This window comes from Rhincodon typus, chromosome 13 (assembly GCF_021869965.1).
Source record: "Rhincodon typus isolate 14 chromosome 13, sRhiTyp1.1, whole genome shotgun sequence".
Lineage (NCBI taxonomy): Eukaryota > Metazoa > Chordata > Chondrichthyes > Orectolobiformes > Rhincodontidae > Rhincodon > Rhincodon typus.
The window spans coordinates 41,921,295-41,948,173 of NC_063344.1; the positions used below are offsets into that span (position 1 = coordinate 41,921,295).

At 40.9% G+C, this 26,879-nt stretch overlaps 1 protein-coding gene across 2 annotated transcripts in view; it reads right to left on the reverse strand.

The window, feature by feature from the left end:
* Positions 1–26,879, reverse strand: part of veph1 (ventricular zone expressed PH domain-containing 1) — a 209,046-nt gene that overhangs the window by 78,617 nt on the left and 103,550 nt on the right. For both annotated transcript variants that reach the window (XM_048604370.1, XM_048604371.1), the window contains one exon: positions 20,014–20,234. In XM_048604370.1, the coding sequence (XP_048460327.1) occupies positions 20,014–20,234 (221 nt within the window). The remainder of the gene's footprint in view (positions 1–20,013; positions 20,235–26,879) is intronic.

The window sequence follows — 26,879 nt, forward strand, 5'->3', positions numbered from 1 at the left end:
TAATGTGAGAAGCCTAATAAACATGAATATTTCTAAGTCCAAAGAAGGCAGATTGTTTTTAATAATGTTGCCATAATCAACTTTAAAACAGAATCACTGAAGTCAAACTTTCCTCGTGTCAGAAACTGTAACATTTTCTGCTGACATTTTGTTCAAGGCAAATGCCTAGCTGTAAACGTGCATTTAAAATACGCAGCAAAATGTGTTTCCTCAATACTATTGCTGAATTTGGAATCCTTATTTCTTTTACTGTGGAAAGGATTTTAACTTATCTTTCACCACATTTACATACCACACTAAACTGGGTAAACACATGTTGTAAGCAAAATGCCACAAAAAAAAACAAAATCCATTTAAAAAAAACAAAAATGGATTGATAAAAATACTTGCTCAGCATGTGAAAGACCACATTAAGAAAATAAGGAGTCAGAAATACTAGCCTAGTGGCTACACTACTAAACTAATAATGCAGAGATTGGAGACAAATCCCACCACAGCAGCTATGGAATTTGACTTCAATGAATTAATTAAGTCTGGAAGAAAAGGCTATTGTTGGTAAGACTGATAATTAAACTACTAGAATGCTATAAGTGCCCAACTTGTTCACTAAGGTGCTTGGGGGAACAGAAAGGGCAATTGTTGTCCTCACCAGGTTTGATCCATGTATGATGGCAGACGCCCAGCATTATGGCTGGCTCTTACCACCTCACTGAAATTGAGTAGCAAGCCATTCATTTGGCAAAGTCAAGATCTAGTTGTATTAACATGAGACTATTAATCTGGGGATTATTGTTCTGGGGACCTGGGTTTGAGTCCTGTCATGGCAGATGGTGGAATTTGAATTCAATAAAAATCTGGGATTAAGTATCTGAAACCATTGTTGATTGCCAGAAAAAACCTGTCTGGTTCCATAGTGTTCTTTACGGAAGAAAACTGCCATCCTTACCAGGTTTAGTGTACTCGTGACTCTAGAACCACAGCAATGTGGTTGACTCTGGACAGTAAAGGATGGGCGATAATCCTGGCCGAGCTAGTGATGTTGATATCCTCTGAATGAGGAGAAAAATAGTTCCAGTGAAACACTGATAAGAGAATAAAACCATATGGCCTCAATTGAGGGGCCAGATTTGAACAACAACAATAATTCATGAACCCAGGTGACACTGCCGTGACCTCCTAAATAATATGTGAAGACTTGTGTCAAATCTGAAAGTGTCTTACCAAATCATAGTTTTCAGTCAACTTGTCATTCTCATCAAACATCATTACTGGATATGTCCTTTCCCAAAAAAAAGGGTTAAATCTGTCATGTGACAACACAGCTGTATATAATTGAGAAGAAACAACTTGGAAGTCTTCAACATTGATTACAGTGCCATAAGATTTCATGCATCAGGTCAAACATGGCCAAAGAATGCTCCTGTTGTTTATAACGTATCTCACTCCCTCAGCTGATATGTTGAGCAACACCATTCTTAGTAGTACTGAGGGAAGCTAGAGCACAGAATGTACTCTGGGTGAGGGACTTCAATCCTCATTGCTAGGAGTGGTTCGGCAACATCACCAATGACTAAGCTCATTGAGTCCTCAAGGACATACTGCCATTCTGAGCTTGCGTCAGATTGTGGGAGAACTAATATGAGGGACAAACCTTGTACTTCGAGTTAGACTCCTAAGCCGAGGAGATTCTAAATCTCCTAGTTATATTGGTCAGCCAGGGCTTTCCTGAATGTCCTAGATTAACAACGCCAATCAAGGACTTCGTAGTCAACGAGGTCCACTTTGTTCCACTCACTCCATCCTTCCCCCGTTAAGTCCAGGGATATAGGCTTGGTCTTTCTCTTGTAGCTTTTTCTGCAATGTTTCCTGCTTCAGTTTCATTTGTCTGCGGAGGTACTGATAAGAGTGACTACTGCATAGTGTTGATGGAAATGAAGTTTCGCCTTGACATGGTGGACATACTCGATCATGTTGTGCACGCTACACCAATCCTGAATGAGATAGATTCAGAAAAATTCAAACTTGGCAACTGGGCGGCATTTTGGTCCAATAGCTGCAGCCGAATTACATTTTGTTCCAATCTGTAACCCATAGACCATTTCTTACTCTACAGTCATCATCAAGTCAGATGATAAATCCTGGTTCACTGAGGAATGTAGAACAACATGTCAAGAAAAGCACTGGGAAAATCTAAAAAAGAGGTATCTACTTGATGAAGACACAACATCAGACAACATCCATGTTAAACAGAGCAAGCAGCATGCTACATACAGAGCTAAGCAATCTCATGAGCAATGTTTAAGGTCAAAGTTCTGCAGTTCTGGTACATCCTGTAATAAATGGTGGTGGACAATTAAACAATTAACTCGAGGAGAAGGCTCTATAAAGATTAACAATAGAGAAGCCCAGCATATCACTGCAAAAGAAAAAGTTGAATCATTTGTAATGATTTTCAGCCAGAAAAATGGAATTGATTATTCATCTTGGACTACTCCTGAGGTGCCCACCATCACAGAAATCAAACTTTAGTCGATTCAATTCACTCCATATGTTAGTTACTTCTTGCTAAGTGCACAGATTACTAAAGAAGTTTATTTTATCTAGCTGTCATATTAAATATATATAAAAATTAGGAGGTAGGACATTTAGCCCTTTAAATCTGCTCTGCTATTTAACAATATCATGGCAAATCTATTTGTGTTCCAAATTTCATATTCCTATCAGTTTCCAATAATTTTTAATTCTCTTTTCTAACAAGAATCCATCTACCTCTGCTTTAAACATTTTCAATGTCCCTGTCACCAAGCCTTCTGAGGCAAAGTTCAAAAGATGCACAACCCTCAGAGAAACAAATTCCTGCTAATCTCTTTCCTAAAGTTTCACTCCTCATTTTAAAAGAATCCCCACTTCTGGACTCAGCTACAAGAGTAGACATCCTTCCTACATCCAATCTCTAACCCTGAGCCGTTCAGGATCTTATAAACTTCAAAGAACAAAGAACAGTACGGCACAGGAACAGGCCCTTAGGCCCACCAAAACTACACCGACACATGATGCCTTTCTAAACTAAAAACCTAATCATATATCTGTCAATTTGCCTGTTAAGGGTTGCTATTGTATCCGCCTCCACCACCTCCTCTGGCAGTGCATTCCAGGCACTTACTATCCTCTGTGTAGAAAACCTGTCTCCCATGTCTTCCTTAAACCTATTCCCTTTTACCTTAAACCTATGTCCCCTGGTAATTGACATCTCTACTCTGGGAAAATAACTCCAACAATCCACGATATCCATGCCTCTCAAAATTTTGTAAACTTCTATAAGGTTGACTCTCATCCTTTATAATTCATGTGAAAATAAAACAGGTTTGTGCAATCTCCCCTCACATCTAATACCCTCCAAATCAGGCAACATCCTGGTAAACAATTTCTATTTCCTCTCCAAAACCTCCACATCCTCTGGTAGTGTGGTCGCCAGAATTGTATATAATATTCCAAATGTAGCCTAACTAAAGTTCTATACAGTTGCAACATGACTTGCCAGCATGCCATATACCTTCTTGACCACCTTATCCATTTATGTTGCCACTTTCAAGGAACTGTGGACCTTTTTTCTAGGGTGGAGGTAGCTATTACGAAAGGGCATAGTTTTAAAGTGAGTGGAGGTAGATACAGGGGAGATGTCAGAGGTAGGTTCTTTATTCAGAGAGTCGTAGGGGCGTGGAATGCATTGCCGGAGAGGGTAGTAGAGTCGGCCTCATTAGGGGCGTTTAAGCGGCTATTAGATAGACATATGGATGATAGTATAAGGTAGGGGTGGAGGTTAGATAGGCCTTAGGTTTAGGGTAAAAGTTCGGCACAACATCGTGGGCCGAAGGCCCTGTACTGTGCCGTACTGTTCTATGTTCTATGTACACCTAGATCTCTCTGTACATTGATGCTAAGGGTTCTGTCATTTTCTGTATACTTCCTTCCTGCATTCCATCTTCCAAAATGCATCTCATTGCATTTGTCCAGATTAAACTCCATCTGCCATTTCTCTGCCCAAGTCTCTAGCCTATCTGTATCCTGCAGTGTCCTCTGGCAATCCTCCTCAGTATCTGCAGCTCCCCCAGTCTCTGTGTCATCTGCAAACTTATTAGTTAGGCCACCTATATTCTGCTCCAAATCATTTATTAATATTATAAACAAAAATCAAATCAACATTCACACTTATGAACTCTAGCGGAAACAAAGCAAGCCTCTCAAATTATTCCTCGTAAGACCACCTTTTTATTCTATGTATCAGACTAGTAAACCTCCACTGAATCACCTCCAACAAATTTGCATCCTTTCTTAAGCAAAGAGACCAAAACTACACACAGTATTCGAGATGTGGTATCACCAATCCTGTTTGTAACTGAAGCATAAAATTGTTACCTCAATATTGTTTGTCTGACAATAAAGATAGCCATTTTAATCACTTGCTGTGCCTCTCTAACTTTTGATAACTCATGCACTGGAATACATAGATCTATCTGCACCTCAGAATTCTATAGTTGTTCACTATTTAAATAATGCTAAGTCTTTTATATTCTTTCTGCCAATTTGAACAACTTCATTTTTCCCACATTATGCTCCTTCTGCCAGATTTTTGCCAACTCATGTAACCTATCTACACGTGTGTATCCTTGCTAACCTCACAACATAACTTCCCGTCTATCTTTGTATCATCTCCAAATTTAGCTGCCATTCCTTTTATCCCTTCATCTAAGTCACTGATATAAATTGACAAAACTTGAGAGCCCAGAACAGACTGTAGAGAGACTCCATTTGTCACATCATGCCAACTAAGGAAAAATTCCTATTTATGCATATTCTGCCTTCTCCTAGCCAGCCAATCATTTATCCATGCTAATAAATCACCCTGGTACCGAGTTCCTACGTTCCACAAAAACGTTTTATGTGGAATCTTCTGGAAATCCAAGTATAGTACATCAATGGATTATCTCTTTAATCCATAGCACACTACTCTTTCAAAATTTCCAATAAATTGATTAAACATGATTTCCTTTTCACAAAACCACGCTGACTCTGATTAACCTGAGTTTTTCCAAGTTATTCATTCTGATCTCTACGCAGTAGAAATTAGATCATATTGAATCACCTTAAAACTGAGACTTTAACATTCAACCTCTTCTGACAAAGTGGTTAATAGTGATTCACTTCAATTCATTTTAGCACATATGGCATAAGATGGAGCTCTGCGTGATTTTACTGCAACACCTCTGTTTGTTTTCATATGAATCAAATCTTATATTCTGAATTTCTTTTCTAAGAGGAAGAATTACAAGTATCTGCTAAAGTAATGCAACTAGAACATAGGAATTAGGAGCAAGAGTAGACCATTTGACCTCTCAAGCACTCTCTGCCATCATATCTAGCACACAGGAAGGTGATTGTGGTTGTTGAATACCAATCATCTCAGTCCCGGGGACATTGCTGCAGGAATCTGAAGGGCAATGTCCAAGGTCCAATCATCTTCAACTGTTTCATCATTGACCTAGCCTTATATTTAGGAATATTTAGAATAGTCAGAAATAAAAACAAAATATGAGCAAGCCCAGTAAGTCTATCCATGCTGTTTGTTGGTTATGGGAACATCTTAGAATCAAGTTAGGATTCTGCCAAATGTAGCAGAGCAGGAACTGTTTCCATTACCCCCAGCATCTCGGAATGTCAAGAAGGCAATGACAACTGTTTGGAGAGAGAAAACAACATTCCATTACTTACACATTTCTCTCTGCCAAATGGGGAGGAACTTTCCTTAACTGCTCAGTAACTCTACTTGGCCATAGTATTTGCAAGCTAATTAAAAGGGATTGTGGTTAACTATGAAGAGGACAGTGAGCAACTTCAGGAGGGCACAGCCAGACTTTGCAGATGAACTTCAAGTATTTGCCCATGCAGGAGAGCTAAATAATTAATGTTAAGACACAGAAAATAAAACTGAAAGGAAATATATGCTAAATGGTTAGACTGTTTAAAAAAAAGAGGAGCAGATAATAATGTTAAATTCAAATATACAAATTTATAGAAGTGTAATGAGGTGATCAAGGTGTTCACAAATCAAAAAATGTGTGATCCCAAGTTTTAGAAATAGTGATACTGAATGCAAAATAAGGAGGCAATGTTAAACTTGAATAAACAACTGGTCAAGCTGCATTAGAATACACTGTCCACTTTTGGGCATTGTCTTAAGGCCATTGAAATGCTGCGTGAGAAATTTGAGAGTTAGGACCAGCAATGAGAGGTTTACTTATGAGATAACTAAATGAACTGGATTGTCTAGGAGAGCAAAAATTATTATGAGGGACTCAGTCTGAAATGCTCAAATTACAAAGAATTTTGATAATAAACAACAAATTACATCCATTGCATAGTAAATAGGTACCTATGGAAATAATATTGAAGTATGAGGAAAGAGGTTGGATTATATTTTTTTCCACAGATAACTGTTAGGATATGGTATGATCTAGAAGAAGCTGTGGCTGATACCGAATGCATAATACCTTTGAGTAAGAGGTCGGAAAAAAAAAATTTTTGAAAAGGAAAATGGAAAGTTTGTTGAGAAAAAAATATGCACAAATAGGACTGTGAACATCTCTTTAAAATGGTGGTCATAATAGGATAAAAACTGAAAGAACTGCGGATGCTGTAAATCAGGAACAAAAACAAAGTTGCTGGAAAAGCTCAGCAGGTCTGGCAGTATCTGTGAAGGAAAAAAAAGAGTTAACGTTTCGGGTCTGGTGACCCTTCCTCGGAACTAAAGCTCATGGGTAATGTACCTAATTGGTGCTTAACCCAACAAGCTTTCTCACTGGTAGCAGTGGGGACTTAGTCACCTCTTAAGCCACCTACCCCATACTTTGTGCACATTGTAAATATCAGTCTATATCTTCAGACAAGGAAGATTTTAAATGCAGGCAGAAGAGAATCAAATACTGTCATGATATAATCGCATGCACTGACAAATCACTCATCACCCTGACTTGGAAGTGTATTGCTGTTCCTTCAGTGTTGCTGCAAAATCTGAGAACTCCCTCCCGAGTAGCATTGGGTGCTAAGGAATACCGGTTCACCAAATAGACTGTAGTGATTCAAGCAGGCAGCTCTCCACCATCTTCTCAACAGCAATTAAGGATGGGCAAAAAATACTGGCCTAGCCAGTGGCAACCACAACCTCTGGATGAATAAAAGGCAATAACTAGCTGGCAAAAAAAAACACAGTAAGCGCAAATGGGTCTTTTTCTAATTAGGAAGATATGACACATGGAATCCTTCAGGGGTCTGTGTTGCGGCTTCAGCTTTTTGCAATTTGTATAAATTACTTTGATGTCACGAGTTACTTACAGAGAAAAGTGGCCACTGCAGATGTTCGGGTGTCTTATCTCCTCTTCCAATTCCATTTTGATTTAGTCCTTTTCCTGTTCCTCACATTTGGTGTCATTGCATTGCCCTTAATGGGCTTTGCATGTAAATTGAGAAACTGGAAACAGGGGTGATTCAATAGAACATAGAACATAGAACATAGAACATAGAACATAGAACATTACAGCGCAGTACAGGCCCTTCGGCCCTCGATGTTGCACCGACCTGTGAAACCAATCTGAAGCCCATCTAACCTAAACTATTCCATTATCATCCATATGTTTATCCAATGACCATTTAAATGCCCTTAAAGTTGGCGAGTCTACTATTTTTGCAGGCAGGGCATTCCACGCCCTTACTACTCTCTGAGTAAAGAACCTACCTCTGACATCTGTCCTATATCTATCACCCCTCAATTTAAAGCTATGTCCCCTCGTGCTAGCCATCACCATCCGAGGAAAAAGGCTCCCACTGTCCACCCTATCTAATCCTCTGATCATCTTGTATGTCTCTATCAAGTCACCTCTTAACCTTCTTCTCTCTAACAAAAACAACCTCAAGACCCTCAGCCTTTCCTCATAAGACCTTCCCTCCATACCAGGCAACATCCTGGTAAATCTCCTCTGCACCCTTTCCAATGCTTCCACATCCTTCCTGTAATGCGGTGACCAGAACTGTACGCAATACTCCAAGTGCAGCTGCACCAGAGTTTTGTACAGCTGCAACATGACCTTATGGCTCCGAAACTCAATCCCTCTACCAACAAAACCTAACATACTGTACGCCTTCTTAACAACGCTATCAATAATGGTGGTTAACAGATGAAAACTGTCACAGTTGAGTTGGTGGTGGAAATACCATTTGATTGTGCACGATAGCACTTCTGGATATTAAAAAAAATGTAAGGAGTGGCTGTGGTAATGTCCCTGCCTCTGAGCCAGATGGTCCAGGTTCAAGTTCCACCTGCTCCAGAGGTGTGTAATAACATCTCTGAACCAGTTGTTTAGAAAATACCTAGATGTGGTTAGTGAAGGCATGGTCGCTAAGTCTGCAGATGACAAAAAGTAGGTCTGAAAGTATGTTGTGAAGAGAACAGAGAGGGTGAACACTGATACAAGTAGGTCGAGTGAATGGGCAAAAATCTCACAGATGGTGTTTAAGGTGGGAAAATGTGAAATTGGTCACTTTGGCAGGAACAGTAAAAAAGCAGAGTTTTACCTAAACAGAGAATGACTACAGAATTCCAAAGTGCAGAGTGATCTTGGTGTTCCAGTGCATGAGTCACAATAGATTAGTACGCAAATACAGCAAACAATTTAGAATGTTATCTGTCGTTCTGACAGTAATATAACGTAAGAGTAGGGATGTTATGCTTCAATTATAAAGGGCACTTTGTGAGACAAAGTGCATGCAGTTTGATTTCCTTATTCAAGGAAGGAGGTGGTTTAAAGGAGGTTTACTAGATTGATAGATAGAACAAGCAATTTCTCTCAGCGGAAAGGTCAGATAGAGGAGGTTTGTTTTCATTGGAATTTAGAAGAGTGAACTGTGACTTGATCAAAGTCTAAAAGCTCCTGAATGGTCTTGACAAGGTGAACATCATAGAATCCCTACAGTGTGGAAACAGGCCCTTTGGACCAACAATTCCACATCGACCATCCCACCCAGTCCTATCCCCCTATAACCCACCTAATCAACACATCCCTGAACACTTTGGGAAATTTAGCAAGGCCAATCCACCTAGCCTGTACATCTTTGGACTGTGGGAGGAAACCAGAACAACCAGAAGACACCCACGCAGACACGGGGAGAATGTGCAAACTCCACACAGACAGTCACCTGAGGGTGGAATTGAACCTGGGTCCCTGATGCTGTGAGGCAGCAGTGCTAACCACTGGGCCACCAACATGAAATGGGTGTTTCCTCTTGTGGAGGAGTCCAGAACCAGGGGGTACTTATAAACATTAGGGGTTGCCTTTTTAGGACAGAGTTGAGAAACCTCCTTAGAGGTTGTGCGACTTTGGGTCTCTTTGCCTCAGAAGCTGGTGAGGGTGAGTCATTGAATCTTTTTTAATCTACTGCATAGACTCTTGTTAGGAAATGGAATCAAAGGATAACGGGGGTATATAGGAACAGAATGTTAGAAACAGAAGCACATCTTGCTGAATGGTGGAGCAAGCTCAAAGGGCTAAATAGCCTTCTTCCGAATGCATGTACTTGTATGTATGTAAATTTATATTTAGATTGATATCTTATATACGCAGTTAAAATGCTGAATATATTTTCAGAAATCTCACCACTGATACACTATATCTTTGATTTAATATGAAATTCAAACTGCTTTTTATTGTTTCTATTTTGCTACATATTTTCTTTACTTTCACTTTCGGTGTGCCTCTTTTTCCAGGTGCGACTAAGACGAGCATTTTCTCTATTACCAATGTCAGGCCAAACAGATCTATGATTCCCTTTTCTTCTCTCCACTACCTTTTTAAAAATGATGGGCTTATCTTAGGTACCCTCCAATCCATAGGAACTGTTCTTGTCACTGATATTTCAAAGCTAAATCGCCTGCAATATTGCTGTACTTATCTTCCATCCAAGAATTACAACATTTTTATGGTTTTGGTGGTGGTAGCACAATCACTTTGAAGGCAGAAGGCTCCGCATTCAAGGCCACCTCAACACATGAGCATATAATTAGGTTGACAGTTTACTTCAGTTCTGAGCAGGTGGTATCCTATGGGATGAAATGGTAAACATGTGCTTACTGGAAGATGAGCAGGCACTTTCCTAGCAACATTTATCCCTCAATTATTATCTTTAGCACATTATTTGTTTTGGATTGTAGTTCCTGTTATAATGTAGGGAATACAGCAGCTAACTTTCATACAGCTTACACCAAGGCCCCAAAAACATCAAGATGAATAAATATTGGCTAATATACCTGAAGAACAGTTCTGCTCTTTTCAAATTTGTACAACTGAGAGGACAGTGTGTCTCTCATGTGAAAGATGTTACTCTTACAAATGCAGTATTCGCTCTGTACTAACACGTTGTTAGCTGTTGCAGCAATGCACTGAAATGTCAGCCGAGGCCACATGGTTATGCACCCAAGTGAGGCTTGACTTCATGACCTTCTAACTCAGTTGTGGATATATTAACAAAATTAACAAATATATGAGCCAAAGTTGACACCTGAGAAAATAAAAGTGACCGACTTGCAACAGCATGGAAAACACCCTGTCTGCAGAGTGAGAAAAGCATGAAATGCAGTTGCCAAAGATTTGTGTTAAACATTTGGATGACTAGTGCAAATCACGCAAGTTAAAATGATTCTCAAAGGAGTAATTATACTCCATTGTTTAACTGAAAAACAAACTAGAAACATATTTTCAACTTCTGGTGGGGTTTGATAAATATTATTAAAACTATTCAGAAAGGTCTGCATGGATTGCTTTGAAGGAACTTGGGCACAGTGAAATGTCATCTGCCAGGTTCCAACATGGAACTAATTAACACACTTGCATTTAATTAGCACCTTATCACAGTTCAGAATGTCTCAAACAGTTTTACAGAAATTATTTCTGGAGTACAATGATTATTATATAGGCCAAGACGAACACCACAAAAAAGCATTGAGTTCTTAAATGATGCCAAGCCCAGATCTTTGTGGAGTCAAAAAAAAATGTCTTTTTTAAAAAATCCCCCCATTTCAGCCACCATCAATTTTTGCCAGCATGGGAAAGGGGGCAGCTGTACTATTGCAGGGGTGGCCATGAATCTCATGAGGCAAAAGGTAAAGTTGCCATTGTCCCAGTGAAACTTAGGGCTGTTCTCTCATTTTAGAAAAATGGTGTATTTAACCTGATGCTCACCATGCCTCAAGCGAGGGGGAGGGTGGGACGTTTATGGTAACCTCATACATGTAGGAATTGAACCTGTGCTGTTGCTGTTATTTTACATCAAAGCCCAGCCATGTAGCCAACGGAGCTAACTAACCCTAGAGGTCTGGATTCAATAACATTTTGAAAAGGTAAGTTCCAAATCCCCACATACCAACTCATTCTCCCACCCATAAGCTTCATGTGGTCTCACATATCCTCCATGCCAACTTGTGGTCTTTATATGATCATTCACCAAGTCTGCATTATGTGCAGAACCAAGAAATACCATAGTAACAACAGTATGCATAAAACTGCTTCGAAAAAAATACACATTCAAAATGAGAAAGGAATTGGTGTCACTAGAAACTTATAAAAGTGTCAAACAGATCACTGAATAACTGAAGCTTTAAGTTCTTCACACCTCTTAAAATTATGCAAGTATTTAGACACTGACAAAAGAGATCACAGCGAAATAAATTTTAACCTCAAAAAATGTTAAACAGTGTCAATAGAGCTCTCCAGCTGCATAAAAAGATTCTCAGAGTAAATATTCTTATGACAGCTCATCAAGCATGATTAGCCCAGACCCTGATTGTCAGTTTAGACTCTAGCAGGGCAGCTCCAGACCTCATTCATCCATGTGCAGACAACAGATGTAAAGAGATTAAATCTAAAGGTGAGGAGAGACGAGACTGCCTCAGACATCAAGGCAGCAATGGAATAAGTGTGACTTCAAAGGGTCCTTGTGAAATTGAAGTCAATGAGAATCAAAAAAATCACAGTCATATGTAACACATGGGAAGATGGTTATGGTTGTGGGTGACCAATTATCTCAGCTTCAGTTCATTGCTGCAAAAGTTCTTTAACTTTTGCATGATGTGCTGCTTCAGTTATCTTTACTGTATCACGAGGTGAGAAATGGGAGGCTTGACAATGATTACACAGTAGTCAGTACCATTCCTAACTCCTCAGAATCCAAAGCAGTCAGTGCCCACATGCAACAAGATGTGGACATCAGCATTCAAACTTAAGCTGATAAGTGAAAAGTAAAGTTCACACAAGGATCAGGCAATGATTGGGTGTGTTGTGTGTGAGTGTATGAGAGAGAGGAGGAGAGGAAAAAGTAGAATTTAACAATCACCCCTTGATGTCCATTGGCATTACCATAACTGAATATCCCATCATCAATAGATTACCACTGATCAGAAATGTAACTGAACCATCCATGTAAACATTGGCTAGAAGAGCAGGTTGGAGGCTAAGGCTTCTGCAGAGAGCAACTCATTTCTTGAATTCTCAAAGCCTGACCTCATTTCAAAGATACAAGTCAGGTCTGTGATGGAATACTTTAAACGTGCCTGGATGACTATCATTCCAATAACATCTAAGAAGCTTGACACCATCCAGGACAAATCAGCCTACTTGAGCAGGTTCCACTCACCATGTTAAAGTTTCATTTCCTTCACCACCAGTATTAGTGTTAGCAGTGGGTACCATCCACATCCTCAGCAATTTGTCAGTCCTCTTTTGAAAAGCACCCTCCAAAACCCACAACCACTACCATCCAGATTGACGAGGCCAACAGCTGCAAGGAACAACACAGCTGGCAAATTCCAACCCCAACCCCCATAAAGTCATACACCATTCTGAAATGGAAATATATAATTCTGCCTTTATTGTCTCGAGGTCACAAAAACTTAGAGTCCCATTTCAAAAATTGTTGCAAACTGCTGAAACATTTTGATAAGAACATAGCTGAAACTAGTTGATTGTACAGTATGAAGAATTGGTTTATCACAGACTTAACTTGAAGCTTTTTTTTACAAGTAGCATGAAACAGGAATTGATTATTATGCTGTTCAGAATTTGAACAATCTCCAGAACAAGCCATCAAATTTGGCAAATACATACAATACTTTCATCATAAGTAAAATGATCGTTGGCCACATTCAGAGATTCTTATCAAAGCAAAATACTCAGAACAATATTCTCCAGACAGAACTATTGCATTTAGCCTTTTCACCGCATAATTAATTTCTGACTATCCCTATTGATTAAATGAATAGCTGCATAATGAAACTCCCGCTGCTATGTCACTTTAATTTTGCCTTTTGTTGTTCAGGAAGAGCCAAGATTGCTCATAAAGGTTGTTACCTTCTCTACAATGGCAGACAACAAATTCACAGCGAATACAAAGATCTGTGTGTAAAAAAAAACTGTTTCCAAGCGGAGGCATGGCAACTGCTTTGTGGAACACCTACACTCGGTTTGCAACAAACAACTTAATCTCCCACTGTTTCCAATAAACTAACTTCCATAGTACTTGAATTTCAGTTAGCTTAATAAATTGCATTTAGTTGCTTAAAAATCTGTAAACCAATATTCAGTGTGCTTATCTGACTATTTTGGATCCAAAAAAAGATAATATAATAGCCTATTACAGTGATCAATCTACTAGAATTTCTAACACTTCTGCACCTTGATGATTACTATGTATGCTCCACCATAGACAAAAGACAACTGTTTCTTGATCCTTTGAGGTATATATTAAAGATTTGCTGAACAGAAGCCCACAGAATATTCAGAAATAATACAAATAGGGTCTGTAAGTTGCTGATAAACAAGCATGTCACAGTACAAGAGTTATGAGGTCTAATTTACAAGTAATTTATTTTTTAAGCATCCCCACCAGGCATGAGTCATGGATCTGTCAAATACAAAAGCCATTTTTTTTTAATAAAAATAAAAACAATGCAGAAGTTGTTTTATTTAAATTAAACTTCCTGTTGCACAAACTGGAATGTTGCTGTGGTACTAAATTAAATGGTCCTGTGATTCATTAATCTAGCTGACCTGAACGTGTCTATTCAGATACCGAAATGTGTACTTGATATGTTATAGAAATTTATGCTGCAAATTTAAGTTTTTGCTTAAGTGCAGGTGGTATTTTTGGATATGTTAGAGAGTTACACTTTTTCTGTAAAGTTTCTTTGTATTTGATATTTATTCCATACATGGCATCAATACTATAAAGTTTAATTAATTTGATAAGGTAGCACTGTGAGGTACAATGGCAGATTTTCCAATATGATTTTATTCAGCAGTGATTCTCTATGCTGTTTATCAGGCTATAAAACTAGCTTACTTCTACTGAAAACTTATGGTTTTATATTGCTAGTGAGCTTCAACATCCATCTCCAAACAGGATTCTTTAATCTTTACCCTCTCCAAGGAGTATGGGCAATGATTTTAATGTTGCCATTTGTGTCAGACAAAACTTTCCAGGTTCTGATCAGTATAGGCTAAGAAATTTCAAAGAATCATCTGAGATGTTGAGGAAGGCCCTTCTTGACATTAAGACCAAAGACAATTTCCAACCAAGTCCTGGAGGTCGAGATGAGATTCTCAAAAATGAGTGGCAAAATATCTATAAATGAGGGTTATTGTTCATTATCACCTTCACTACTGCCTAAGTTTGCCTTATTAATATGCACTATCTTAGTATCCCACCTGCCTGATAGAAACCAGACACTAGAAATTCTCCACATTACAGTCTGAGCAGTTAACTGCTGACACTAGGTCATGGCTTGGTCTTCTGGACCTCCATCTTGGCATCAACATTTTAGAGTCTGCTCCACAGACCTTTGCAGCAGGCATGCCACAGCCATGGATATGGCATCCAACACGTGCTAGCCTCATTGCATCATCATGGCATTCCTCCAGTATGCTGCTGCACTTTAATGAGCCACTGTGTAATGCGCTGGTATCTCTCATTTGGAAAGCTGCTGCATGGACACTTTGCATGCAGGGACAGGCACCCAGCTCATGGACCGAACCAAACTGCATCTGTGGCCCACTTGTTTGCTCTCATTGTGCTCACTCATTTTGTGTCTACCTGAATGCTCACAGCATACCTTGATTTGTGTGTAGTGCTCTGCCCCCTTAGCTGCACCTTAATGGCTTACAGTACTTCTAACTTGTATTCAGCTTAGCACATAAATAAAGCCAGACAGCTTGTCATCTGTCAAGGTCGGGGGTGGGGGGGGACATTTTTGCTAAACGCCATAGTCCTACATCAATCTCTCACCTGCAGCGTACACCAGCCATGTGCACACCAACACACTGTGTGTGCTACAACTGAGTGGCCACATCTCCAAGTCAAAGAGGAGTAGTCTTCAGCGCAGGGAGACACCCAACAGCCAGGGTCCCAGCACAGTAAATCAGCAGAAGATAGCTGGGGAGCTGTGGAGTTATCATTCAGGGATCTGGTCACTTATCGTTTGGAGCTGCCCAGTTAAGTTGCTGAAGGGGTTAGGCCATGGTCAGTGCCAGAAGTCAATTCATAAAAAGTCAAGGGGCATTAGTCAGGGAGCACTAGAGCAGTACAGAGGCTGGAGAGCTTAACTCAGGGATTGGAGTCAGAATCTTGGGATGCAGATGAGATTGCAATACTGAAGGGGAAAACTCAATATATACAGGAGGGGAGACGGTAGCATAAGAGGGAAAAAGATCATGTAGGAAGTGGGGTGGGGGTTTATCAATTGTAAGCAGCACCCTGGCTTTGATGGTGGTACAGTGCACGAACTGACCTGGCATGTGGGCAGTTGAAAACATTGAAAAACATGTGTTGCTCTAGGCCTTCGGAAAGTGCAAAGCTGAAGGGGTTGATAGAGGAGGTTACCAGGAAAGGGATTTTTCTGTTGGGGATTCACCAGATAGAGAGGTAAAGGCTGAACCCAAAACTCAGTCTTTGAGAAACAACTGCTATTGCCTTCCATCATGCTATAAATAGCAAGTATATATGTGGAGATTAAAATGACTGCAACCACATCTGGATTGGGCAGAGTAAGTGCTTCGTTCAGTGAGGAACAGCCAGTGATGCGAGTACCTTCAAAAAGGCCACAATATCACACAGACACTTGTACACTGAAGCTAAAAGACACCTCTAAACACTACCTGCTTTGTGAGCCTTTGGCATTAGCCTACCGGGTGCAGTGCAAATCCTTGTCCCAAGCATAAGATGCCAAGATAAGAAATGAATTCTATAATGCCTATGATGAAATAGTAATGTTTGTCTGTCTGGAAAGATTGTGCCATGTTGCCAAAGTAGCAGTCACCTGTCATTTACCCATTAGAACTCAGTTGCTCACCTCAGACCATGAAGGATGCCACTAAGGATGGTTGTAGTTGTTGCTAGATAGAGAACCCCACTTAGATGGTGATGAGTAGTGCACATAAGTTTATCAAAGTAGAAACTTATTTACATTGACGTGTCACTCTTGCCAATGTGCTGTCAGGTTGTCTTCCTTCTCTCCCTCCCTCTCTGCCTCAATGCATTTCCAGGTTTCACAATTGGGGTGGAGGAATTCTGGTCTACAGTGGAATCCATTGGCCTTGGAGTTTGGTCAGAGGTGTTTTTATCTAGAGGGGGAAAACTGGCTGAGTGTGCCCCGACCGGAAACAAGTGCATGCTCCTCGGCTTGAATATCCGCAGGACTGAGGGTGACAGGCCCAGCCACTTCGGCCATGTTCTGATGGGAGGCTTCTGTAGGGCTCCTCCTCTGGCTGGGTACTTACTGGACCCACACCATCTCCTTATGAGCAAGGGCCATTTGGAGTTAGGGCATGGTTCCTCACATCCCTGTTGCCTTGCCATCGGCACTGAGCACCTACGACTAGAGCGCTGGAGAGCAGGTCTGTGTGTATATCGAGCAGTCTCTGAGTATGGCTCCCCGAGGCAGCTGTCAACCTGTCTATGGAGACAGCAGAATCCTAACCGTGTTGCTGCAGTCCTGCAGCCTGTGTCAAGATGTCCAGCGCCCCTGCCAAACCAACCAGTCACTCCTGTGTCTGAGATAACAAGGTGTAGAGCTGGATGAACACAGCAGGCCAAGCAGCATCAGAGGAGCAGGAAAGCTGACGTTTCGGGCCTAGACCCTTCTGTTTGTGTTTTTCAATAAAGTCATGAATTGCCAACACCGTGGTGTCTTCCCTTTCCTGGAGCTGAGCAGGTGCCTGGTCTTTGACAGTCCTCTGAGTTTCAGTGCCCAGGAGCATTTCTTCCTTGGGTAGCTGCAGAGATGTTGCAGTAATGCATTCACCCGAATCTAGAGAAAATACCCACCAAAGTGTCAGTGCCTGAGCTGGTGGAGACAGCCTGCAGTGCTTCCTCTGATAAGACTCCTCTTCCTCAGAGGTGGAGGAAGGTATGTCTTGGGGAGCAGCTCTTTTGACTATGACTGCCATGAATATCCTGCTGGTACCTGCAGGAGACAAAACAGCGAAAATATCAAGACCAAGAGTTAGAAGTTGTGGCACGTTATTAATAAATTTTCAATGAGGGTCATGGGATGGTCAACACTTCTTACTGGGATGCCTGGACACAGAGATTTCTACATTTCCACAGGTCTTTGCTGGTGAGAGCCAGGATCGTCTCCTTGTTGAGGGTGACTGGCACCCCAGCATCTGTCCTGGCTCTTTCTAACCTATTATGGGCCATTTTCCCTTACAATGAGAAAAAGTGAGAGGGTGAGTGAGAAGGAAGTGACTGGCATGTCTGTAGTCTGGTACCAGTGAAGGAAGTAGTGAGGTACCTCGAGTGAGTATTAAATGGTGCGACCACGCAGGGTTAGTCATGTTGAGGTTGGGGGGAGGTGGTGGAGAGTGGGTAGGTGAGAACAAGTGAGGGAAGATGTTGATGCAGCACTAACAGTGGTAGAGCAGTGGCGCCTGGGAAAGAGTGAGTCAGTGTGAGGTTTCAGAAAGCAGATGGTGGCACTTACCCTGGAGTGAAGGTCTTTGACCTTATTCCTGCACTGCTGGTGTTGTGGTTTCATCTGCTGATCCTGAGGTAAGAATACATCCTTCCTGTGCATCACCCCATCCAGGTCCCTGTTCATGGAAGGGGCTGCCAATTTCCCATCGTCTGCCACATTCAGGATGAATTTCTGCACCCATGTGGGGCAAACCCAGACTGTCGGTGTTTGATCAAGTGCTTTAAATATGACACCAACATGTTCTAGCAATAGCAGCAACTTCCAGTTCCAGTGAATGAGAAACTCAAGCTAATATTGGATGAGAGGGGTGTTTTCGAGGCGGTTAGAAGTGAGGTGAGTTTCAAATGGTTGCACGAGAAAGTCGCTCAGCTTTGCAGACAGAAACCTGCTATGAAACTCTATGAAAGTCAAACTTTGCCAAAATTTGAGAAGATTCAGCACAAAGTTATTCACTTCGACAACTATAACCACCGTTAGTGTAAAAGGAAACTATTTCAAATTATACTTATTCCCTCAGGTTCCACTTTATCCATATTTAAATGATACTTGTATCTTTCTCAGTTAAAGATGGGAATATCACCATCCATCTGATGACTTTAGCATTTATAATTGTATATTAAAGTTGCATGGGGTTGAGAAATTGATGAATAGTGATCTTAAGTGGGCATCCAGTGTGCGATGCTACGAGACTTTATCATATGTGTTTATGACTTAATGATAAAAATCAGTAAAACATAGTTTTAATTTTATATTTTATTAATATTTCTTTCTTCTAGAAATACATATTGATTTTTTTCAACTTGCTACTTTGATGGGGAATTGTCTTTCAATAAGTACAAGTTTATCTTTTCTTTCAATGGTACAATATATATTCCTCATTATAAAGGAAGATCTTTGTTGAGTAACCACGCAGCATGGCCTTTTCAAGATAACAGAGACCCAGAGGCAGTTTATACCTTCCTGATAAATATAAACTTGCAGTCTGGCATCATCTGTGCAATCTAATTTAACAAAATGCTTGAGTAAGCATCTTCAAATTAACATTTTCTTAATTTAAATATTATAAAAAATAACTCATGAATTTTCTAACAGACTGAAACTGATAGCAGAGTAATTTTAGATTAGAAATTCTGAGGGAACACAAATAAGGCAATAGGTTCTCAAGAACAATCTTTGTATAATAAAATCTAAACGTATTCATACTTAAATTGTGCTATAATTTGCTCTGGCAGGGCACTAACCGCATCTGACATTAGTTGGTCTTGCCCTTGTAAAATGGAAGTTACATTTCTTGTATGACAAATTACCAATAGTATGAACTAACAAATGTGCAGCAACAGAAAAGACATCTTGGACCTGAGTGAACGGGCAGGCAACTATACAGCTCCTTAATTAATCAGATCGAAAGATTTGATGTCAAATCAGTACAGAAACAGAAATAAAGAGAGGGTAGGAAAAATTGAATTGAGAGAAAATGAGTTTTTCTTCTAAATTGTGAACTAAATCCATCAACAACTGAAAGCTCAAGGAACAAAACTCCAAATTTTCTGTGCCAGTAATGTTGATTGACAATAATTAAGATATCATATCAGTAAAAAAAAATTAACAGAAATGAATATGTCATCTTTCTGTGAAAGATTTGTTCATATCTGTTATAAAAATGCAGAAACTTCACTCCATTCAATACTTTGTAATAGTAAGGCAAACGTTAAGTTGTTATTTTCAAGAAGCTAACGATAGACAGATGTAGCTTGCACAGCAGTTTTTGGATTTCCTTATTTAAAAGGACTGAATGCTGCTGTAATACTTCCATAAGTGTTACTGGCCTCACTTATTCAGACAGCAAATTATGACCCATTGTTATGCAGCTTTAATTTTGACAAACACACCTGTAAAAAAACAGATACACGAATACTGGCATTATTTAGGAGAACAGAAGTTACCTCTCTGATGCAGCAATGTCTTTCTCAAGATGTTTGACCAGAAGTTTGGCAATTGCAGTAAAACTGTTACTCATACAATAAATGTCTTTGCTCTGAGCACCTAGAATGTTGCCAAATGTGTCAGTGATCTTTTTAATCTCCAGGAGCAGTATGTGATGAAAACAGTGTTCCATGTTTGCCAGCTGGGTCACCAGATAAACCAGACAGCTCCTCGCCTTTTCCTAAGGAAAATACAATTTAACATTTGAGTTACAACATTTATAAACAAATAAGTGTTACCAAAAAATAACAAAGCAAACAGTCCCCAGCTTCTATATGTGGTTGATGCTGATCGAATCTACTTCAGCAAAGGTAAGAGAATTGTCCGACATGTTAAGGAGTGGAATAAGGAATCAATGAGGTTGGTTATTACCCAATCCCCCAGAAGAATATAACACTATTCAAAAGGACCCAGTTAAACTTTAAAAAGGACAAAGGAACATCAGAATGAATTCAACCCAGTCACATCCAAGATAACACATTACAATATTAGAATAATAGAATAGTTGTATGTTATAGTTGAAGACTTTCAGAAAAGGTTACAATAAAGAAAATAATTTTGTATCATTAGTTGTTGTTCATGAAGTAGCTGTTAAGTTAGAATTTCACATCTTAGAATGCATCTCAATCAAAGTGAATACAGATTGAGGAGACTCGCAGTCATGTTGATGGCACTATCACTGAACTACATGGAATAAATTCAGAACAGAGCTAGCAGCTCGATAAATGGGCATTCTTGAAGCACTCCGTGCATCAGTAATCAGAGAATTAAACAACAATCTGTAACCTCAAAACCCTCGCTTTACCATCAAGCCATGGGATCAAACCTGAGGAGTGTAGGAAGGCAAACAAGGGACAGGACAGGGTATATTTAAAAAATGAGGTGTCAATCTAATGAAGTTACAACATGGATTATTTGCATGTCAGATATAGCTAAGTGATCGCACAACCAATGGATGAGATCAAGCTGTAGAGTCCTGCCACATCTAGTTGTGAATGGCAGTGGACAATTATTGGAGGTGGTGGTTCCACCACTGTCACCATGCTCAATGATGGGTAGAGCCCAGAAAATCTGTACTAAAGCCAAAGCTGGAGCATTTGGATCTGTCTTCAGCCACAAGTTTCAACTGGATGATCCATCTTGGCTTCCTTCTGAGGTGTCCAATGTCATAGATACTAGTTTCAGCCAATTTTATTCACTGCATATGACAAGAAGAACCAGCTTAAGGGCACTGGATGTAGCAAAGATTATGTGCCCTGACAAGAATCTGACACATGTACTGAAGACTGACGTACTCCAGAACCAGCAAGTTCTTCCAGTAGAGCTACAACACTGGCATCTACCTGACAATGTGGTAAATTGCCCAGGGTGTGCAGTGTTCCCTCTAATTTTCTAACTACCTGTATGGGCCTTTGAGGACCATGTGCACTTGCAACTTCTGGATCCAGAGTCGATGCTGTGATCAGCGTGCCACCTCTGATCACTATGTGAGGAACATCAGGGCACACAGCTGCACAGTTTAGCAGGAATGTTGCTGGTATGCCCTATACACAAAAAGCAGAAAAAATCCAATCCATCCAATTACCACGTCATCCACCCACTCTAGTGTCATCGACCATGCTTAACAATTTACTCAACAATAACCTGCTTACTAATCTTTGATTTGGGTTCTGTCAGAGCTCCTCAGTACCTGACCTCATTTTTACCTTGGGTCCAAGAAAAAGGACGACAAAGCTGAACTGAAAAGGTGATGCATTGGACATCAAGTTAGTATTTGACTGAGAATGACTTTAAGGAGCCCAAACAAAACTGGAGACAAACAGTAATCAGAAGCAAAGTCTTCCAAAGGTTGGAGTTATACCTAGCCCAAAGGAAGATAGCTATGGTTATTGAAGGTCAATCATCTTAGCTCCGGGACATCACCGTAGGAGTTCCTCAAGGTAATGTCTTAGGCCCAACCGTCTTCAACAACTTTATCAATGACCTTATCTCCATCATTGGACATGTTTTTGAAGGGTTACAGCATCTTAAGTATGATTCACAGCTCCCTCAAGTACTGAAGCAGTCCATGCCCATTTGCAGCAAGACATGGACAATATTCAGGTTTACGCTGATAAGCAAGTGACAATTATTCCACAAAAGAGTCAGCGATAATGCCATCTTCAGTAAAAGACAATGTACTATCTCCATCTGCTATTAAATTACATTATAATTTCTGAATCACTGCAACCAACATACTTGGAATAGAGACATATCACAGACCAGAAACTGAACTGATCCAGCCATATGAAAATATGGCTACAACAGCAGATCAGAGGCTGAGAATTCTGCAGAGAGCAATTCACATCCCGACTGCCCAAAGCCTTGCACCAACTACTGGGCTCAAGTCAGGAGTTGAATGGACTACTCTGTGGCTCCAATAACACTCAAAAAGTTTGATACTATCTGCAGAAAAGCAACCCACTTGATTGGCATCACATGCACAAACCTAAACAGGCATCTGTTTCGATGACACACAGTTGCACTGTGTGTGCCATCTACCAGACATACCAAGGCTTTTCAACAGCACCTTCCAAACCTGCAAACTCTATACCTAGGAGAACAAGGCAAACAGATAAATAAGAACACAAACCATATGCAAGTTTTCCTCCAAGTCACACAACATTCTGATGTGGAGCTAGAAATCGCTACGCTTTCAGTGTCTTGGGATCAAAATCCTGAAACTCTCCTCCAAGCAGGGGAGGCAATGGCCTATGGTATTATCGCTGGACTGTTAATCCAGAGACCCGGATAATGTCCTGGGGACCTGGGGTCGAATCCCGCCATGGCAGATGGTGGAATTTGAATTCAATAAATATCTGGAATTAAGAGTCGAATGATGACCATGAATCCATTGTCGATTGTTGGGAAAACCAATGGGTTCATCAATGTCCTTTAGGGAAGGAAGCTGCCTTCCTTACCTGATCTGGCCTCCAGACCCACAGCAATGTGGTTGATTCTTAGCCGCCCTCTGGGCAATTAGGGATGGGCAATAAATGCTGCTTAGCTGGTTGTGCCTCATTCCGTGAATGAATAAAGGAAAAAAAAAACTATGGGTTTGAGTGCACCAAATGGACTGAAGTGGTTTTATGAAGGTGACTAACTACTGTCTTCTCAAGGGCAATTAGGGCACACAACATTTGTTCAGCTAGTGTGTGACGTCCAAATCCCATGGATGAACTTGAAAAAAAACCTAAGACTTGGACTTTAAAATTTCAAATCTGCTAACCAAAGAATTCATCCAAATTTTCTCTGCTACACATTCTGTCTAATATTTAAATAGATTATGCTGCGAACTGCTACAGTTCTTCCAGATGGAAAAATGATGCAATCAAAAAGATAGCCTAAGTAAGCTGCAACCAATTTGGATTCATCTCCAACTGAAAGTTTCAAATATGTAATTCTTTTTAAAGGATACGAGTGAATGCTGTACAGATTAAGCTTTTGCTGAAAGTACTCAAATTGTTTAGGAAAAATCCAAAGCACGTTTTTCAATTGACATTTACATTCCAGTAAAATTGGATGGGCTTTTGCATGAATAAGAACATAAAGTGAATCATATGCAAAGGGTAAAAGATAAACATTTAAACAAAGTTACAAAAAAATGCAATAATTAGCTGCATATTTTTGCCCAGCTCTCCAGGTAAGAAAATAGTTGTGGCTGAAGTGTGGACTGAAGTTGCACGTCGGTGCCATGCGGACATCCTGATCAATGCAGCTGACTCTGCAAAAATTGCCCAAGACATTGAAGCTTCCAATGGGCAATTACGTGATGTCTGGAAACCTCCAATAAAGTCCGAAACTCTGAGTTAGAGTCACAGTCATGACTTACTAATAGTTAGCCAAGGAATGTTAGAGAAATTAAAACCTGCTGTAACTCCTGGCAAAATATAAAACTTACTCCCAATACAGCACTGACCGTTACATCTACTAAAACCCCCTCCCCCAGCATCAACTCCTGACCAATCTGCTACCTTTAACCTGACCTGACCAGACTCGCCCCCTGAACCCCATGGGGCTAACCACCCATCCCCTGACTTTACCCCGACCTGACTGGCCTCACTGCAATCCTGCACACACCCCTCCCCCCACCCCGCCCCAGTTTACCTGAAACCCTTACCCACACCTCAACATCAATGGCATCTACCACCCTACCCATCAACTACATGACCATCATCCCCCACTTGCCTACCCAATCCCTTTACTCATTTAGCTCTCTCAACCATTAACAGTAAGTAAGTTACACAATGTTAAAATAAGATAAACTGGTCACATTTAGACTTATTAAATAAGTGGCATTTAATCTTAAATGAATTAAAAATCCTTACAATGCAGCATTAAACATAATTTTCTATTTTAGAAAAACATTTAATGAGAAGCTATACAATACCTACAATGCTACAATGTTCCTTCATATTTATCCTGCAGTGTTCATCACTATTGTGCTTGCCGCTTCCCTTAATGGACATTCTCAGGTCTCTGGCATCATGGGGCTGTGGGTTCACCTCCCTTGTACTCTATCAAGGCCTAGACAGCAACTTGCCATCCCAGAACTGCCAAAAGCTAACGGGGATTGTTTCACATGATTACCAATGGACAGATGTATTCCAGTGGAAGTTTTGGGTCACTATTTCTTGATGCACCCATTTTAAAAGTGTATTGATGTTTTCATCATTGTATAGATGTTTGTGTATATTGACAGACACCGTCATTGCCTGGGATCATCTGTGACCTGGTAAGGGGGAGAAGGCAGGGCCGGGAGAGAATGGAACAAAACTAGAAATTGCTGGAAAAGCTCAGCAGATCTTGCAGCACCTGTGGAGGGAAATCAGAGTTAACGTTTCGGGTCGAGTGGCCCTTCCTAAGGACTGATATAGCGACCAAAACAGAGTGGCACTGATGTTCACACTCCAATCCCGTGTTCTCTATGGAATCTTGTGCTGGGTGACCAATTAATAACAGGCACTGGGGTAGCTGACCCTTTCACCTAAGGGTAGGGACTGAGGCAGTGTCTGAATCCTCAGCGGGCATGATCAAATGCACTGGCATCATTTTTAAAAGGCCCAGAGTGGGAGAAGGCCAAGAGGTCAGTAAGCCAGGATGGGTCAAAGCCTCAGGAAAGAGACATTTGTCATCATTGAAAGTGTGAGATCTTGAGTGGCCCTATGTTTCAGTGATGCCTCACTGTATGTTCTCTTCCAGGTTACTTGGTGAGATGGAAGGTTCTCATCCCCAAGGGCAGAAAGAGACCTTCTTGTCTAGCCAAGCAAACCTGGACAGAGGTCACAATGAAGGTCAGCAGTCACGGGATCGACATGGAGAACCTGGCTGCAGTGCCACATGTGCATCAATACCTTCTCCAGTTGGCTAAGGTGAGTCCAAACCTGCATTCCCCATTTGGTCAGCAATTGGCTAAGTGTGAGCGTGTGACTGGGGATCCCATAATGTCAGTGGTTGTGGAATGAGGGTGCAGCATTTTCTCTGGAAAAATTGGATGGAGCTCTGTCAAGGGGTTGAAATCAATCATTGATAAATCTTGCAAAGTCACTCCAGAGTAGCCCAATGACAGATACATGCATGTGGGGACAAAGGCCGCAGCTAGCATGCCAGCAGCTTAGGCATTTTGTCTGTTTTTATCAGAGGCTAATATTTCTTTTCAGTTTCCTCACTGGAGAAGAAGGCCAATAATGTAAAGGACTGGTGATGGAGTCCCTCTTTAAGACACCCATGGAGCAGGAGACTCTTGGGTAGTCAGAACAGCATGGTGGCTGTTCCATTGTAGCTGGTGAAGTTGGAGTCCATTTTCAGAAGAGAGTGAATGGTTATAGTAGCACACATGTGGTGATGCTCCTTTGTCCTCTAATACACAGAAATCAATCTCAACGTCAGCCAATTCTGGAGACCAGCAGTCGAAAGTACCCATCAGTTCTCTTGCAGGTCAACCATAAGAACAAGACATCTGTTATCTGCAAGGAACAGTCATGTGGAGGGGTGTGGCAGGCATCTCAGAGGAGCAGTGTCACATCACTCTCCTGAAACCTTCACCAGCACAGATATATTCATTTCGGTGAGGATACATTTGCATTGAGTTTCAGGCTACAGCCCAGTGAGTGCACAACACACAGGCCTGACCTGCTGTGCGATACTGTGACAGCCAAGGTCACTGGCAGTAGGAAGCATGTGCATGTCCTGGCTCATGCTGAACTCTTGAAGTCATCCATAAGGCAACAGTTGCTGGACATTCCAAAGTTAATCCAAATGTTCCCCAAGCGGAAACCATGGATGAACCGGGAAATCCATTGCATACTGAAGGCCAGGCATGCAGTGTTCAAGTCAGATGACCCTGACCTTTACAGGATATACAGATATGACCTCCACAAGGCCATTAGAAACTCTAAGAGACAAGACCAGACTAAATTAGAGACCCAAACTAACCACACTGACACCCGCCGTTTGTGACAAGGCCTACATCAGATAATGGGCTACAAAGCAAAGCAGAATAGATGAGTGGGCTACAATACATTCCTCCCTGATGCGCTCAATGCATTGCACGCTCAATTTGAACAGATAGTGAAATGATGTCACCTGCCCCTGCAGCCTTGGGCACACTTGTTCCCTCAGTCACCGCTGCAGCCATCAGCTCGGCCTTTCTGAGAGTGAACCTACGGAAAGCAATCGCCCAAGATGGAGCACCTGGCCATGCGCTCAGATCCTGCCCATACCAGCTGGTGGGTGTTTTTGCTGCCATCTTTAACCAGTCTTAACTACGATCTGAAGTCCCTACCTG